The sequence below is a fragment of the Talpa europaea genome, assembly GCF_964194135.1.
Source record: "Talpa europaea genome assembly, chromosome: 4".
Classification (NCBI taxonomy): Eukaryota; Metazoa; Chordata; class Mammalia; order Eulipotyphla; family Talpidae; genus Talpa; species Talpa europaea.
In genome coordinates, this window is record NC_140070.1 from 68,420,413 (window position 1) to 68,439,080 (window position 18,668).

Here is an 18,668-nt window from a genome sequence, read left to right on the forward strand (position 1 = left end):
AATTAAAAATTATAATGCAAGCTACAAATAAGAGCTTATGTAACTTTAAATTTTCTAATAGCCACATTAAAATAATAAAAAGAAACAGGAAATTATTTTAAGAACGCACTTAAGATAGCATCATTCCAACATGTAATTCATTTATTTTACTGAGTCACTTTACACTCTTTTCTTGTATGAAGTCTTCAAAATCTAGTGTGACTTTTATATTTGAATCACAACTCAATTCCAACTAGCCAAAGTGCTCAAAAGCAACATGTGGCCAGTGATTACTGACTGAGCAGCTCACATTTAGAGACAATGTAAAAACTTAACTCTGAGTGACTTGTTAACTTGTAGACTTTCCAGGAATCCTTAATTCCCATTAAGGGAATTCAAAAACATTGTTTATGCTGTATAGTTAAAGAACAATTAGATCATTTTGAGTTATAATCTTAAAAAAAGTTTTAATCAAGTCAAATAAAAGGAAAAGAACTCAAAGATCTGCTGTAAAGCTAAGGAGAACACTCCAAAGAAGTCAGTTTCAAATGCACGAAGTGACAAAAAAGATAAATGATGATAAAGAGCATCTGTTCCAGTTCACTTTCTGGAAGTGTTTTAAGCTTTACAGAGAACATTAACACGGGAACAAGATGGTTGAACAGTTTTCACTAAAAGGAAATAAATTGGCAATTATCCCATATATATAGAAAACCTATTAATCATCACAATAAATTATTTGTGCTTTACCTTAATGAAAGCTGCTCTCAGTGTCTGAGCTGCAGACAGATTTACTCGTTCTAGCTGAAATAAAAATTTTAAATCCTTATTAGTATCAATTTTTCAAAAATGCCCATTTCTGATATTTTACTTTGTAGTAATAGCTTTCATAAATCTATCATTCAGTTAACAAAGATACTTGCCAGTGATTGCAAATCACCATAATTCTTCAAATAGACATGCTATCTAAAATTTTTATTAGAAATCATGAAAAATCAAGGTATGGATCAGTTCCTGAGATACTCCTTTTATAAGAAAATAAGATACATTCTACCTTAAGGGTAGATTTTATAATTTTTATAACAGAGTTCAGGATTAACTCTCAATGCTCTTACAATTATGTGCAAATTATGTGTGTGTGTATGTTTGTAATGACCAATACCAAGAAAACATTTATTAAGATGCTTTATACTTATGACCTCCTTTTTTAATTGCTTCTCAATTATCAGCCAAGGATGAAGCTGAGATTAGTGTATTTTATTAATAAGCAAACAGTGCTAATAAAAGGACTGTAATTCAAACTGAAATCTGCATCATCTAGATTTCAGAAGTGGTTATATTTGTCCTCTATCTTATCAGGATTAAAAGTTATTAGTAGTTAAAGTACTAAGTCAGAAATTTAATAAAATTCCTTAATTTTTATATCAAATATGTGATTTAGCTGAAAGATATATGTTTGCTGCACTTTTATAATTCATTTTTGCAGTAAATCAAAGGTGACATACAATTTCATAAAAATAGCCCCATTGTTTAATAGTTATCTGCTAGGTTTAAAATAACTAGCAATAACTAAATGCAGATATTTTTAGTTCTTTTAAGGACTGGGCTCAATAAAACTCAACTTACCTATTTTACATTAGGAACAATATCAAATGGACAAAAACAATGAAACCTTTACAGATTTTTATGCAAGTAGAATAGTCCCATAAAAAAATTATGCCCATATAACATACAGCAAATACTCCTTTTAATCCCTACAAGCAATGAAAATGTAGCACATTTTACTTTATAACACACACACACACTCCCCTAGAATCTCTAAAACTTTAAATAATTTAATTAAGACAAAAATGCCAATAACCTTATCTTCCTAGGAGTATTCACTTTAATCACAAAGCAAAAGCAACAAAATCTCCAGACAAACAATTTATCTCTAAAAGTAAACAATGAATGATTTAATTTAGCACATAACTTCTACAAAGCTTAGCTTCTACATATCTTATATAATCTAGCATTGCCTTAGTAGGTAAAAAGGACGACACCAGGGGCCCAGGTAGGTAAATACAGCAAAGTAACAAGTATATAAGGAGTTTATAAAAGTAATGAAGGCTTCCAAAAATGAAAACAAATTCTTCTTTCCCATAATTCACTTAATGATAGTGAATGCTATGTAATATTAAAAAAAAAAACAGCATTCTTCTAATCACAAATTCTTGTGCTAGGATGGGAAAGGCAGCCAGCCAGCATGAATGTTTCTATACCCTGACAAGAACTAATTTCCTTTTTTGGGGGTTTACACAGTATTCTGACCCCTTTCAACCAATCAAAGGTTTGAGTCATATGTGTGCCTTCAAACATCAGCATTATTAACTCATTCTGTACTGTCCTGTCCAGTATGTGAAAGGTAGAAAGAGAGATCCAGCAGTCAGTGAAAAATTAATAAAATTAGCCAAGAAAAAAATCAACATCTATACATTTCTATATTGTTTATACATATGTACCTTAGAAAATAAAGGGGAAGGTCAAATGCCTAATAAAATCTGTGAGCTATGAAGCAGCATACCAGAACTCTGTTATATACCCATATAACTTGTAATCAACTCACTAGGCTTTGCTATTCATATGACATCTGCAATGACCAGGCAGTAGCCGGCATAAAGGCACAAAAGTTACTTATTGAATGGAATTTAATCTCCCATAAATGAATTTATCTGTATTGTTATTAAAATTATTTATAAATTCAGCCTATGCAGCAGGAAATTGTTTCTTTCCTATTAAAAAAAAAAAAAAAACCTCTCTTTTAGGCATGTAATTTCTGATATAGGACTACCTGGAACTTCTATCAAGTGTAAGAAAGTCAGTGTGAGAGATACAAAGAAAGAGACTATAGTCCTAAATGCACAGAAAATCAATTTAAGAAACTGGCTATATGGAAATTAATGGGATCAATTTTGCTTCAATATAAAGTCCTTATAATGATTTAAGATTTGAATAAGTCCTTGAAGAGTGTGGTTTCTTAAAATCCTTTTCCATGGCAGTTCTCCCAAGTATGGTTTCTTCAGTGTTAAAACATGGGGGTATGGAGATTTTAGATTAGTTTATACAGAAAAGAATTTCCATTTCGTTTCCACTTTTACTAACAAGTCCAGAACTTTTTTAAAGCTGTGGGTTATAACAGTCATTAGTTACCACAACTTAAAAGAACCAACACAATCAATTATTTTCTTAGTATTAACTGACAGTATATACACACTATATTTTGAGTCCAATAAAGGAGGGAACATCAGGTTACACACTGTGTTGATGACTACTGGGACAAAGAGAGGCACTCCTTAGTTCTTAACATTACATAGACGGATTCCATGTCACTAAGTAAAGAATAAAGGAAAAGAGAATCAGAGTGAGAAAAAAAGGTTTAAAAACATCTCTCATCTCATCCTAAAGAGAAAGAAAAATGGCTGCTGAAGTATATTTGGAAGGAAGTGACAGAATGGGTGAGTCTAACATTAGGTCTCACCCCAAACTCACTTCTGTCTACTCTCAATTTTGGAACTCTTCCTGCATTTTTTTTTAAAGGATTTATTTATTTATGCATACAAGTGCCAGGGTACAGGCCAGAGGTGTGGGGTCGGGGGCGGGGGGCAGCGCGGGTGTGTGTGTGTGTGTGAGAGGATTCACCAGAGACAGAGTGGGGAACAGAACAGGCAGAATGACCGAAGTACACTGCTGAGGGGAGCTGCGGGTGAGTCAGGAGAGATCTGCTGCGCCATGTGGGTTGGTCCCTGGTGGGCCAGGGGATTGAACTCATGCTGCAGAGGCTGCGGACAGCTTCGCAGGTTGTGTCTTAACCCCTTGCACCACCAAGGAGGCCCTGCAATTTGTTTTTGAGAGCATTAGATAGCACTATTACCTGCAAACATGCCAAATTGAATTCTCTAGATCACTTATAAAAGCAAACATGGAATTTTTATTCTATAAAGAGCTCCTTTATTATTAACTGCTCCCTCCAGAAGTATCAGTTTATCCCTATATTTTATTTCTCAGTATCAATTTTATAAAAGATTTTTTTATGCATACAAGAACTGAGGTGTAAGCCAGAGGTGCAGAGGGGTGAGAGAATTCACCAGAGAGTGTGGGGAGCAGAACAGGCAGATGCACTGAAATACACTGCTGAGTGGAGCAGCAGGCAAGACAGGAGAGGTCTGCTGCGCCGTGTGGGCCAACTCCCTGGCTGGCAAGGGATTCAAAGTCATGCTGCAGTGGCTGGCAATAGCTTGACAGTGCTCTTCAACCCCTGTACCATGAGAGAGACCCCTCCAGTCAATTTCTTAAATCCATAATTTAAAATATCATTCAATCCTCAGATTGTTCATGTTTTAAAGAATGTAGTATATAAAATCAAGTTTTTTTTTTTTTAAGGTCAAAATAAGTAGGTTCATTGGTTCCAAATTGTACACATATCTTACTTCCTTAAATTAGGCATGATTCCCTATGCTGACATCACAATCTCCTCCCCTGATCCTTCCCCTTCTCCCCCACCCAAAAGATTATGGGTCACTTTTTTTTATTAAATAGTACTGGGCCAACAAGACAAACATCAACAGATACGTGAAGACCAAAATCATTCCAACTATCTTTTCCAATCATAAAGGCATCAAGCTACAAATAAATCATGAAAAGAAAACAAGGAGCCCTCCCACTTCATGGAGATTGAAATCCACACTACTGGAAGATCACTGGACTAATGAGGGGATCAAAGAAGAAACTGAAAAATACTTTGAGTTGAACGACAAGGAGGACACCACTTTCTAGAATGTATGGGATGCAGCAAAAGCAGTAATAAGAGGAAAATATATAGCAATACAGGCTCACATCAACAAACAAGAAAGAACTCAAAGAAACAACCTAATCTCACACCTCAAAGAGCTAGAAAAAGAACAATAAAAAAACCCTAAAGCCAGGAGAAGAAAGGAAATAATAAAAATCAAAGCAGAAATAAATGAATGGGAGATTAAAAAAACAATCCAAAGATCAATGAAACCAAACGTTGGTTCTTTGAAAAAATAAACACAATAGACAAACTTCTAGCTAGGCTCACAAAGAAAAAACGTGAGAAAACACATATAAATAGGGTTACAAATGAAAGAGGAGAAATCACATCAGACTCAGTAGAAATCAAAAGAATAATCAGAGATTACTATGAACACCTATATGCAAACAAATTCAACAACCTAGAAGAGATGGACAAATTCCTAGAATGATATAATCACCTAAAGCTGGACAAAGAAGAAACAGAACAACTAAACAGACCAATTACAAGCAGCGAAATTGAGACAGTAATCAAAGCACTCCCCCAAAACAAAAGCCCAGGCCCAGACAGCTTCACAAATGAATTCTACCAAACGTTCAGCAGTGAATTAATGCCTATCCAACCAAACTCTTTCAAAAAATTGAAAAAGAAAGAATACTGCCAAATATGTTCTACGAAGCCAATATTACACTAATACTAATACCAAAACCAAACAAAGACAGCACAAAAAAAGAAAATTACAGGCCAATCTCCCTAATGAACACTGACGCAAAAATCTTCAACAAAATCCTTGCCAACAGAATCCAATAATATATCAAAGGGATAGTACACCACGATCAAGTGGGATTCATCCCAGGGGCACAAGGATGGTTCAACATACAAAAATCAATAAGTGTAATCCAACACATCAACAGAAAGAAAAATAAAAACCTTATGATCATATCAAGCATTCGACAAAGTCCAACATCCATTTATGATGAAGGCCGTGAAATTCTCGGGATAGAAGGAACATACCTTAAACATGATAAAAGCCATATACGACAAACTCACTGCCAACATTATTCTCAATGGCAAAAAGCTGGAGGCCTTTCCTTTAAGATCAGGAACAAGACAAGGATGTCATCTCTCACCACTGCTCTTCAATATAATACTAAAGTTCCTAGCCAGGGCAATAAGACAAGAGAAAGACATACAAGGAATCCAAATAGGGAAAGAAGAAGTAAAACTATCACTATTTGCAGATGATATAATATACATAGAGAACCCTAAAAACGCCACAGAAAAACTACTCAAAATAATCAACCAGTTCAGTAAAGTAGCAGGATACAAAATCAACACACAAAAATCAGTAGCCTTCCTATACACAATCAATCAATTAGAAGAAGAAGAAATCAAGAAAATCATCCCATTTATAATTGAAACCAAAAAAATCAAATACTTGTGAATAAACCTAACAAAAGAGGTGAAAGACCTAAAGAAAGAAAATTATAAAATACTGTTAAAAGAAACTGAAAAAGACACAAAGAAATGGAAAGACATCCCCTGCTCATGGATTGCAAGAATCAACATTATTAAAATGCCATCCTCCCAAAAGCAATATACAGATTCAATGCTATTCCAATAAAAATCCCAATGACATTCTTCAAAGAAATAGAACAAATACTGATGAAATTCATATGGAACCACAAAAAAAACACAAATAGCCAAAGCCCTCCTGATGAAAACAAAGGAGAAAGGAGATACCACACTTCCAATCTTCAAGCTATACTACAAAACCATAATAATTAAAACAGTTTGGTATTGGAACAAAAACAGACACACAGACCAATGGAATGGAATAGAGAGCCCAAAAATCAAGCCGCACATTATATGAACAACTAATTTTTGACAAAGGAGCAAAGAATATGCAATGGAACACGGACAGTTTGTTCAATAAATGGTGCTGGGAAAACTGGACCTCCACATGTTAAAAAAGTGAAACTAGACCACTACCTCTCACCGTGCACAAAAATCAACTCAAAATGGATTAAAAGAACTGGACATCAGACCTGAAACCATAAAATATATAGAAGAAAATATAGGGAAAACACTACAAGACATACATCTCAGAAACATCTTTAAAGACTCATCACCCAAAGCAGTGATAGTGAAGGCAAAGATAAACACCTGGGATTACATCAAACTGAAAAGCTTCTGCACAGCAAAAGAGACACTAACCAAAACAGAGAGACACCCCACTGATTGGGAAAAAATCTATGCATTCCACCCAACTGATAAGGGAATGATCACAATGATATACAAAGAACTCAAATGGCTCAACAAAAACAAAATAAACAATCCAGTCAAGAAATGGGCAGAAGAACTCAAAAGACATTTCTCCAAAGAGGAAATGCAAATGGCCAAAAGGCATATGAAAAAATGTTCAACATCCCTGATAATCAGGGAAATGCAAATCAGAATCACACCGAGATACCACTTTACACCAGTAAGAATGGCACATATCCCAAAAAAAAAAAAAAAAAAAAAGGCAACAATAAATGTTGGCGAGGATGTGGTGAAAAAGGAACTCTCCTACATTGCTGGTGGGAGTGCAAACTGGTCCAACCATTGTAGAAAGCTGTCTGGAGGTTCCTCAGTCTACTAAAAATGTAGCTACCATACGGTCTGGCAATTCTACTACTAGAGATTTACCCAAAGGACACAAAAACATTGATTCAAAAGAGCACCTGTACACCTATGTTTATTGTAGCACTATTTACAATAGGTAAAACCTGGAAACAACCCAAATACCCAAAAACAGACGAATGGATCAAGAAGATATGGTACATATACACAATGGAATATTATTCAGCAATCAAAAAAGATAAACTCATGCCATTCACAGCAACGTGGATGGAGCTAGAAGGAATTATGCTCAGTGAAATAAGCCAGAAGAAAAAAGAAAAACATCGGATGGTTTCACTTATAACAGGAATATAGGGGAACCAAATAAGACATCAGTGTATAAAAAATAGTAACAACAGTACAAAACACAACAAAGCAAAAACAGACAATTAAAAATCTGAGACATACTGCAGGGGGAGGAGGAGGGAGAGGGGTGGGAGGGAGGAAGGGAGGAGCACAGGGGACTGTGCTGATGGTACATGGGTGCCTTGGGGAAGGAGATTCTATGGGGACTCAATCTGAGGGGTGGGGAGAAGCAAATATTGTCTAAAAAATGTTAAAAATGATAAATGTTAAAATTTTTAAAAATCTAAATAAAAAAATAGTACTGGGCCAAATCACCATAGCAACTCCATTTACACTTATGATTCAAATGAGAATTAGGTGGCTAACTGGTTAAAAAAAATGTCAAAAGACACTATGGAGAGCTGTGTGGAGATTTCTAGACCTACTAAACATAGAGCTTCCATATGATCCAGCAATTCCACTCCTAGGTATTTACCCAAAGGACACAGAAACATCAATTCCAAAGAGCACTTGCACCCCTATGTTTATAGCAGCACTATTTACAATAGCTAAGCTTTGGAAACAACCCAAATGCCCCAAAATAGATGACTGGATCAAGAAGATGTGATATATATACACCATGGAATATTACTCAGCATTCAAAAAAGACAAGCACATGCAACTTGCAGCAACATGGATGGCGCTGGAAGGGATCATGCTCAGCGAAATAAGCCAGTAAGAAAAAGAAAAATACCGGATGGTCTCATAGCAGGAATCTAGAAAACTTAAATAAGGGACCAGGAAAAAGAATAACTATAAGAAAGTAAAAATCAAAATCAACAAACAACTATGAACCAGAGACACTCTATAGGGGGTGGGAGGCAGGGAGGGGAGGGATTGGGGTCAAAATAAGGGGGTCGCAATTGTTTGGGGAATATAAAAATAAAAAGAAAAAAAAATTATATAAAAAAAAAGTCAAAAGAAGTAGCCATATCAAGAGGCCACCCACTAATTTCTGTGCTACTACAGAGATGGCAAATGAAATCAACTGTATTTTGTACATATTAACTTCAACAAGTGTTTCCAAAAGAATTCAGTTCCTGGGGTTATCCAGTCATCTAGCAAAAAGTGAAATGAATTATATTTCATTAAAACATTGCCTACCAGTATGAAACACTCACAGGTATGATCAGAATTTTGTCAGAAAAAAAATGAAAGGCTCCTTAATAATAAAAACTAATACTACACGCTTATTACTATTCTAAGAACTGCAATATATTATCTAATGCATTGGCAGAAATAGTGCCTCTGAACAGAAAGATAATCTGTTAGTACTGATCTTTAGTAGTATAATCTTTAGTAGTACTAATAAGTATTAAGTACTTATTCAGAAGTACTTTTACTAATACAAAGTCACATTAACCACTGATGATCTAAAAATCCCATTTTATTGCAAAATTGTTATTTTCTGTCTTATGCATATTTCTTCAGATATGATTATTTCACTTTTAAATAATTCTTCCAAAAATTCAAAGGAAATGAAAATATGTGGAATCTTTTCCTGGAATGAAAAACCAAACCACATTATCTCTCCTCCTCCATATATAAATAATCAGCAAGAAATAATACAGTACATGAGAACCTGACCTTCTAGTTGGCTTTATGTTTCTATAAGCTCATCATTCCATAATGCAACCAGGAGACCTATTTTACAGCACATTTTTAACACACGCAATATACTTGGACTCTGAACTCTACAATTGATTAAACAAGAAGCCTACACCTTCTCAGCTGTTTTGGCATAGCTTCATTTAGTTTAGCAAGCATCAAGTCCCAGAATATGCCATAAATAACTACCTTGTGAGCTAGAGTAATAGTACTTAGATTTCCCTAGGTAAAAGGAAAGGATGTCCTAATACCTAAAACTGTTCAATAAGATGACTTCCAGACTATGTAAGATTTATACCTCTTATAACACATTGTGAAAAAAATTTAATGAATCATTTACCTTTGAAGTATAACTGTTCTAGTGCTATTTCTTTAGACCTTTTTTTTTTTAAATCTATATAGTGCAGAAAAACTGAGCTAAATCAAACTTTAGTTTCTGCATTGGAATTAAGAGAAAATCCATGATTGAACAATAATTAATATTAATGTTTAACTGATTACCTTATTTAGAATGCTTCATTAACATACCAGGAAGTCAGATAACAATGCTACTATTTTATTCTTTCATTACCAAACATTTCACACTTTAAGGTACAATAATTATTTTACTTCATTCCTGAATCACATTCTGGTTTTCATCTCAATCAAAGAGTAAATCCCCTATCACCATTTGTAAAAGCCTGCTACTTCTCAATACCCATTTTAAAATGTCAGAAATACTTCTTAAACTTGATACCATGATATATACCAATGAATTCAATTTGGGGCCTTCTTGTTGGTGCAAGGAGTTAAGTCTCAGCACTATAAAACTATTGGCAGCCACTGCAGCACAAATTCGATCCCTGGCCAAGGAGCTAACCCACATGGGTAAGCAGACCTTTCCTGTCTCGCCTGCTGCTCCCCTCAGGGGTGGATTTCAGTAGATTCACCTGTTCAGCTCCCCACTCTGTCTGGTGAATCCTCTCACGCCCTGACCAAGGACCTCTGGGCTACATTCCAGCCCTTTTATGAATAAATAAATACAATAAACCTTTAAAGTAAATAATAAGTAAATTCAATTTGAGGATTAGAGCCTGACAATTTGACATAGTATCTCTCAGTCTGCCATATCCCAGCTTCACTTTCAAATTTCACATCTAACAATTAAGTTACTGAACCAACAAAGAATTGTTTAACAGTATGTTGTCACTCTGGGTCCACTAACCCACATATATTTTCAGTTCTCATCTGAACAGATAATCACTGCCTTTATTTCTAAAAGAAATTTACTAGTCCATTTACAGCCATTTCTTTTTCTTTCACATTAATTTTTCTTACACACGAAAAAATTAGAAAAAGTATACCAGTATTACTCCTAACAGTACAATTTTACCAGAATTTCGTATCCTCTGTAACTGTTTTCCAAAGTCAAAATTCAAAGAAAATCAATTTACCTTCTATAGGAAAAGAGCACTCAAATTGCTAAAAGAAAAATTTTTCTCATTCCTCCTCATTAAGTAGAGGATCAAACTGAAGCTCTGCAATGTAAATTGCCCTCACTTCAAGTAAAGACTAACTAAGTGTGCCAGATAAAACACAGAAATTTCCCACAAACAACCTGGGCCAGCAGACTGCATTAAAATATATATAAGCAGGGGCCTCCCTGGTGGCACAGAGGTTAAGCACCACACTACAAAGCAGTCCACAGCCTCTGCATCATGAGTTCGAGCCCCGGCCAGCCAAAGAGCAACCCACATGGCACAGCAGACCTCTCCTGTCTCACCTGTTGCTCCCCTCAGCAGTGTATTTCAGTGAGTCTGCCTGTTCTGCTTCCTGCTCTGTCTCTGGTGAATCCTCTCACCCCCTGCATCTCCGGCCTGTGCCCTGGCTCTTGTATGCATAAATATATAAATACTAAAAAAAGAAATATATAAATATAGGCATAAGAAGGAGCATCTCTAGGTGGAAGTGCCATGGTTCTTGAATTACCTGAGAAAGTTCAAATATTAATTGTAGTAGTATATAGGGACAGGTTTTTTCAAAAGATGTTTTCTATCTAAATCTTTAGTAAAAAAAATTTTCAGCTTTTCAACCTGATTTGCAGCTAAATTTGATCACATGATTAAGATCAATGAGATACACATGGAAGTGTTCCAAAATGGCTCCTATAAGGAAGCTGATGCAGCTAAAACAGTACACCACCCCAAAAACCCAATTGTCTCCCCATCCCCCCAAAAAAAACAACTTAAAACACACTGGATAGAGCTTCAGCAGCTACCCTACATACTAAAGTGACCTTCATAATGGAAATGATACACTAGCATGATGAAGCCGAACATAAGGAAACATTTCCTAATAATATTGAGTCATAATAACAGCAGCCTAGGTACCTGCAAATTTTTTATGTAAAAAACATAAACTTATACACAAGTTGCTGTTTTAAGTTTTCTCTTATGGTCATGGAACCTAACACCATTTGAAATTCCAAAACATGTATCTGAAATGGCAACTATTGATAATGTGTGGTTTTCAAGTTGAAGAAAATGTACATCACTCTCCACTGTCCCCAAAACTTCTAAGATCATAAAATATGTATCACATAGATTTTTATTAAACCTATTAAGGTGGAAGAAATGGTTCTGAAACCCAGAATCTTTCTTTCGTATATTAATAAAGGGATTAAAAAAAATACTGGAAATGGTAATGGTTTTCAATCTATAGCAGCAACAAGGTTAATGGCGGTAACATTTATAAATAGATTATTGGGGGAAAAAGGAAAAAAAACTAAACGGAAAAAAACCTGAAGCTACTGAATTTTGATTTTATTGAATCTAGATTTTATTCGTAAATAATTTCATATTTATAACCTAAATTCACCATTAAGACTGCACTAATTAAATTACCTCTAAGGGATATCCAACTCTAAAATTCTTTACCTTAGCACAGTAATTCAAAAGAAGTCAAGAATGCATTGTTATTAAGTCCTAGAAAATTTCTGAAATAAAAGCAACTACATCTTTTCTAGATACAAAGCAATGGCATCTTTCAATATATCAGTTAAAATGTTCTATCTCTGCTGACCATAACGCATTATTTTTTTGCCTGTTCTTTTTATTATCTAGAATGTTGTTTATCCTCAACTCATTCACTGTCTATACCTTATTTCCTTCTTTAGAACCTTAGCTTAGCATATCTTTTCTTTGTGAGACCTGTCCAGACCCTTAAAATAAAAACTACGTTCTATTTTATTTAACACACTGTTTAAAAAAAAAAAAAAAACTTCATAGCACTTATCACAATTTTTCAAGTCCAAGATTACTTGTATTCTATCATTCTATGTCTATCTCTTCCACTTGAGTGAAACCTCCAGGGGCGTGAGAAAAAGGGGAGAGAAATATATCTGTTTTTTCCCCCAATGTGTGCTGGCACAATTCAGTATACTGTTGGGGTGGAATGTAAGTATATGTTACATGAATGAACAAAAAACCCAAAGAATAGGTGAAGCAGGCATTAAAGAAGTGTGGAGGTGAGGGGCCTCCTTGGTGGCTCAGGGGGTTAAGAGCAGCGCTGTGAAGCTGTCCACAGCTTCTGCAGAGTGGGTTGATCCCCGGTGGACCAGTAAGCAACCCACATGGTGCGGCAGACCTCTACTGTCTTGCTCACTGCTCCCCTCAGCAGTGTTTTCCATCTGCCTGTTCTGTTTCCCGCTCTGTCTCTGGTGAATCCTCTCACCCTCCTGTACCTCTGGCCTGTACCCCAGTTCTTATATGCATAAAAATAAATATTTAAAAAAAAATTAGTGTGGAAGTGATATGAGGACTTATTTATCTACTTACCTCATTAAACACAGGATACATGACTGCATAGAGGGGCATAGAAACCATGGAAGTGGTCTCAGCTTCATTCTTCATCTCTTCCATTGTCATCCTCATTCAAAGGCCAACTATAGTAGAAAAAGCAGTGCTAAAATTCAGAGGAATCTTCATTCACTGCAGAATTTCTTCTCTTTTTTGGTGACAAAAGAATAGGGCAGAAAAATAAAATAAATAAACTGACCTGGTTAAAGGGAAGAAGGAACAGAATTTTTATTAGGGGGAAACTACAAATGCCAATAAATTTCTTTTCTAAGTAAAAGTCCCCTCCTTATAGAAAGCTGATTTGCTAATACATTTACTTGTGAAAGCAACCCTGATCCTTGAAATAGCTCTTCTCCTCATACTCAAGAACTGTTGTTTCTTAAAGCTAATCTCCTGATTAGGTACTACTTCACAAAGCTGTGAATCACAAGCCCACTCATCTTGAATTCAAGAAAAGCTGGTTATGAAGCACCATGGAATAACAATGTATCTAACTCTATCACATAATCTAAGGAAAAGTATTAGTAACATTCACAACAGTAGAAATGTATATTAAATAAAATTGTAACCATGAAATATGTATGATGATATGCGCATATATAGAGAAATATGTATGGAAAACTAAAGAATTAACACCCTTTTAGAGTTTAAGATTATCATTAAAATCTTTTTGCTAACTGTTTATTGATCTTTGTCACCTAAGAGGAGGGGAAACAAAACATAGCGGACATCAAAGATTTAAGACTATAAAGTTGGGTAAATTCTACCAAATGTGGTCACTTTGAGAAAAATTATTTCATTTTCAAGTGGCACTTTGTCTATGGCTGACCAAAAAACCTTAAAGAGAAATCCACACACACTGGTAGTTGGGCATAAAATATCAAGAATTCAACAATATAAGACAAAGTTTGTCTTCAGGAGCACAGAAAATGTGTTTATAAGAAAAAGCAACTATATTCACTTCCTTTACGAGACTGAAAAAATGAGTAACTATGAAGTAAAAGAGTAATAGTAGTGACACATTTAATATATAACAATGCATAATACATAACAAATAACATTGATATAATCAAAAAATTCTTAGCTTTGAATAATTCTACCATTATAAAGCACTTTTAGATTATAACACATTTTTCATATGCACTTAGTACTCATAACTTATTTTACAATAACTATCATTCTAATCTTACAGATGTGAAGTAAGTTCAGAGATCAATATGTATACGATCACACATGCACAGGCCCAAGACTTGATTGAGTACTCTGAATCCAGATCTGATATTTCCACATCACAAAACCAAGTTATCAGTAAAATTAAGGAACCTCAGTTCACCTATCTAAGAATATGCTCACAAGAAAGTCATTCACTGAATAAACATATGTTTAGCACCTACTACCTGCAAGGTGCATAGGGGAAGGAATAAATAAGATGTGCTCCTAATCATTAAAATTAGATCTTGGGCCAGATTATGAAAAACCTAAGTAGTTAAAAAGATACGCAAAGACTGGAGTGCTGAACAGCATCAAAACCTATTCTGTCCTTGGGCCTCCCCGGTGGCATATGCGGTTGAGCGCCGCACTGTGAACCTGTCCGTAGCCTCTGCAGCATGGGTTCGATCCCGGCCAGCTGGCGAGAATCCCAAATGGCAAAGCAGACCTCTCCTGTCTCTCCTGCTGCTCCCCTCAGCAGTGTATTTCAGCCCGTATGTCTGCCTGTCTGTTCCCCGCTCTGTCTCTGGTGAATCCTCTCACCCTCTCGTGCATCTGGCCTGTACCCTGGTTCTTGCATAAATAAATAAGTCTTTAAAAAAACCAACAATTTTGTCCTTCCATACTCCTACCAATCAAGAGGCAGTCAACACTTAACACTTTAGTCTCATTTTTGATAGTTCTAAACATGGAATGGTTTTCTTGATTTTAAGTTGACATTAGCTTCCTGACATCACAGGAAAAAAAGGAAAAAAGGATGACCACTTCCTAAATTTTACTGTATAGGACAAGAGAAAACCATTGCCTGATTAACCAGATTGGAGTAGATTGCTTTGATCATAGCAAGGATAGAGGAACAGAAGCTGAAGAAAGAAAAAACTTAAGTACTTAAGTTATAGATCAACTGGAACAGAAAAATAAGCAAAAGGACATAGGTAAATATCAATGATGGTTCTGCTATCCCTGTTTACTAAATAGGCCATTTTGTAATCGACTTTTCCACTTAGAAAATAAATTGTGAATACTTTTTCATAATGAATATGGAACAAAGAAGGGGAAGGGAGCTAAAGTGATGCTAGTCAAAATAAAAATGATGGCTACCGGGTGCCCAGTACAAAAATTAACAATGAAAAAGTAAGAGCAAGTAATCAATGAAAACAGCAAGAAAGAAATAGAATAGGGTCACAACAGAACTTTAAGAACTACCTCACTGGGTGATGGGAAAAACTTAAAAAATATTTATTGTTTAGCAATACAGTATCAGGCCAGGTTCTCAATACAGAGAGCTATGAACAAGACAAGAATCGTATCTGACCTCATGACTTTTGTATTATGGAAGGAAAGACAGAAAATAAAAAACTTGTAAGTAACATACAAAGGGGAAGTAGAATGCTAAACTGTTATGGAACTGGAAGAAAGAACCAACATCACAAAACCTGATGGTCAAATTTTTCAAATGCTCCCCAGCATGGATAACAACTTAAAAATTATATGATTTCTAGATGAGGTCAGGCGCAATGTCCGAAGAGTAGTGTCACTTATACATTGGGGGAGAGAACTCCTGGCAAGGACTATGTGAGATGGTGAAAACTCCTGGCAAGGACTATGTGAGATGGAGCTTAAGTTTTCAAGAATCTCAGTAAAAAAGGAAGAGAGATGCTAAAGGGGAGACCAGGCTCAAGGGGATCACTGATGGCTGTTACTCTTTGGGCTTGTACTTACTTTCTTATCCCTATATATACAAAGGGAGACTAAGTTACAGAAGTCCATAAAGTAGACAGACTTTCTTTAGAAATTCCTGCAGACATCCACCTATCTACCCCAATAAACCTGATCAAATACTTTTTACCTTTTCTAAATACTGTAAATTTTTATATAGAGTAAAAATTTAAATACACATATATTTTTAGTAAAGTGATTTTAAATGAATCTTTCAATAGTTTCCAGTGATACGCTTTAATTACAAATGTTAAACATCTGCTAGATTATTCTAGAGTTACTACTGAAATAATTTGGCATTTATTTGCTAAAAGGTAAATATTTAGGGGAGCAAGGCATGTGTGACAGAAGTCAGTCTTTTTTTAATACTGTATAATTCTTGGCTTTATTTTTTCACCCTCCAACAAACCACCTGTACCACGTGTGTGTGTGTATATATATATGTAATAGTGTGCCATGTCAGACATTTCCACTTGAAATATGATTCAAACTAATTTCAAATATATAATAAAGTGTGTGTGTGTGTGCGCGCGCATGTGTGTGTGTATCTCCTCTGAAGCTAACTTATAGCACTACTACCTACTATTTGTAATCAAAAAGTCAGTATTACATCAATATTATGGAATAAACAGGAGGATGGCCCATACTTAATCACCTTTAATAATGTTCTATGGAAAATGTTCCAAAGACCAAATTTGCCACTGAATTTTTCAGTATACACAATCATAAACTAGGTGTACTCATGGTTTCATTAATGTTCATGTAAAATTAAAAATCAACAATTTCAATAAAGCTTTTTTAAATATTGACTTTTTCTCTCAATTTTAGTTCAACTTCATGTTAAAATATGCTCTCATTCTACCCATATGCTTCTTCATCTGAAATGGTTCAACGGACAACTCACAATTACTCCAACAAAAAGCCTGCTATGGGGACCTCCTTGGTGGCATAAGGGTTAGTCTCAGTGCTATCACCACAATGGCCTGAGTTAGATCCCTGGGCAGGGAACTAACCCACATATGGCACAGGAGACTTGGCCCACTGCTCCCCACTGTGTCTCTGGTGAATACCCTCACCCTCCCACCCCCCCACACACCTCTGGCCTATACCCCTGTTCTTCTACGTATAAATAAATAAATATTAAAAAAGTGTATGCCACTTAAAGAGCAAGGGTCAGTTGAATTTGGCAAGAGCTGAGGCCCCGTCCCTCCGACAAGTTCTTCTTTCAATATGGGAGTGGTTAGTATGTTCTAGCTAATTGGTGAGCACACTGACAAAGTTTCAGCTCTCTCAGAGATACTTTTTGGAGTGAATACTGATCATGCATGCATAGCCAACTGAAGATTACGGACTCCAAATTCCAAATCTAAAAAGTAGTAAAAAAGTACCCCATTCGTCTCCAATACAGAAGAAATTCCAAACATGGTTTCAACTTTAATGCAGATACTGTGGCAATATAGTAAGGATTACTGTATCCCATTCCAATAGTGTTGCTTTGGAGTAAAGCTTTAATTTCAAAGCATGCTTTCTTTCTCAACTGTTAGCAAAGACAGAATTTTTAAAAAACAAGAACCAAATTATAGATGCTATTGACTTAGACAAAAATCATCTCCAATTTTTTTTTCCCCAAAAAATATATTTGGGGGGCCTCCCCAGTGGCACAGTGGTTGAGCACTGGGTTGCGAAGCTGCCTGCAACCTCTGGAGCACCGGTTTGATCCTGGCTGCTGGGCGAGGGTCACACATGGTGCGTAGACCTCTCCTGCCGCCCACTGCTCCTCTCAGCAGTGTACTTCATCAGTCTGTCTGTTGTGCTCTCCGCTCTGGCTCTGGTGAATTCTCTCACCCTCCCGCGCTTCTGACTGTACCCAGTGCTTGTATAAATAAATAAATCAATCTTAAAAAAAAAAAAAAATACTTTGGGGTAAGGGAATACCACCGCAAATATAAGCAACATATTCATATATACATTTTCCCTTATTTCCTTGAATGTCCAAAATAGCATAAAATAGCATGCTAATTTCTAACACAAATTCAATCAGTTTTAGATATCTTCCAGGGCTTCAGGAAATTATTTAGACTGAAAGAGCAATGAAAATAGGTTCCTGGAAGACCAATGCCAAACTCTTAAAGGAGTTTCTGCCTGCACTGCCCAAACAGAAAAACTATACTTGGGTCCTATCTCAAGGGTCAGAATCAGTAGTTCCTGAAACAGCTTCACTTCACTCCATATGGAGCATGAGATAACTCTAGAGCCAAGGCTATTCACTCACAAGTAAAAGGAGTGGACAAAGGGAAGTCCTAGGTACTGATGCATGCAGCTGTTGAGTAAAAATAGAAGCTTCCTAGTAAACTCTACTGTTAAAGCTATTTTTAAAAGACAGGTCTATTTGTTTTGTTTTTTCTCTCTATGTAAATCTAGTACTTAGTCCTTTTTACCTAGTGCTAAATTCTTATAATTCCTTTAATTTTGATACCTAAAGAGGGAAGTTTATTTAC

The 18,668-nt window shown here is 35.6% G+C and overlaps 1 protein-coding gene across 1 annotated transcript in view; it reads right to left on the bottom strand.

Annotated features, from left to right (window-relative positions):
• PDCD10 (programmed cell death 10) overlaps positions 1–13,317 on the bottom strand; it is a gene marked incomplete at both ends in the record, with an annotated part of 29,345 nt that extends 16,028 nt beyond the window's left edge. Inside the window, 2 exons of the mRNA XM_084231625.1 lie at positions 730–783; positions 13,222–13,317. Coding sequence (XP_084087751.1) covers positions 730–783; positions 13,222–13,317 — 150 coding nt within the window. The remainder of the gene's footprint in view (positions 1–729; positions 784–13,221) is intronic.
• Between the last annotated feature and the right edge of the window lie 5,351 nt (positions 13,318–18,668).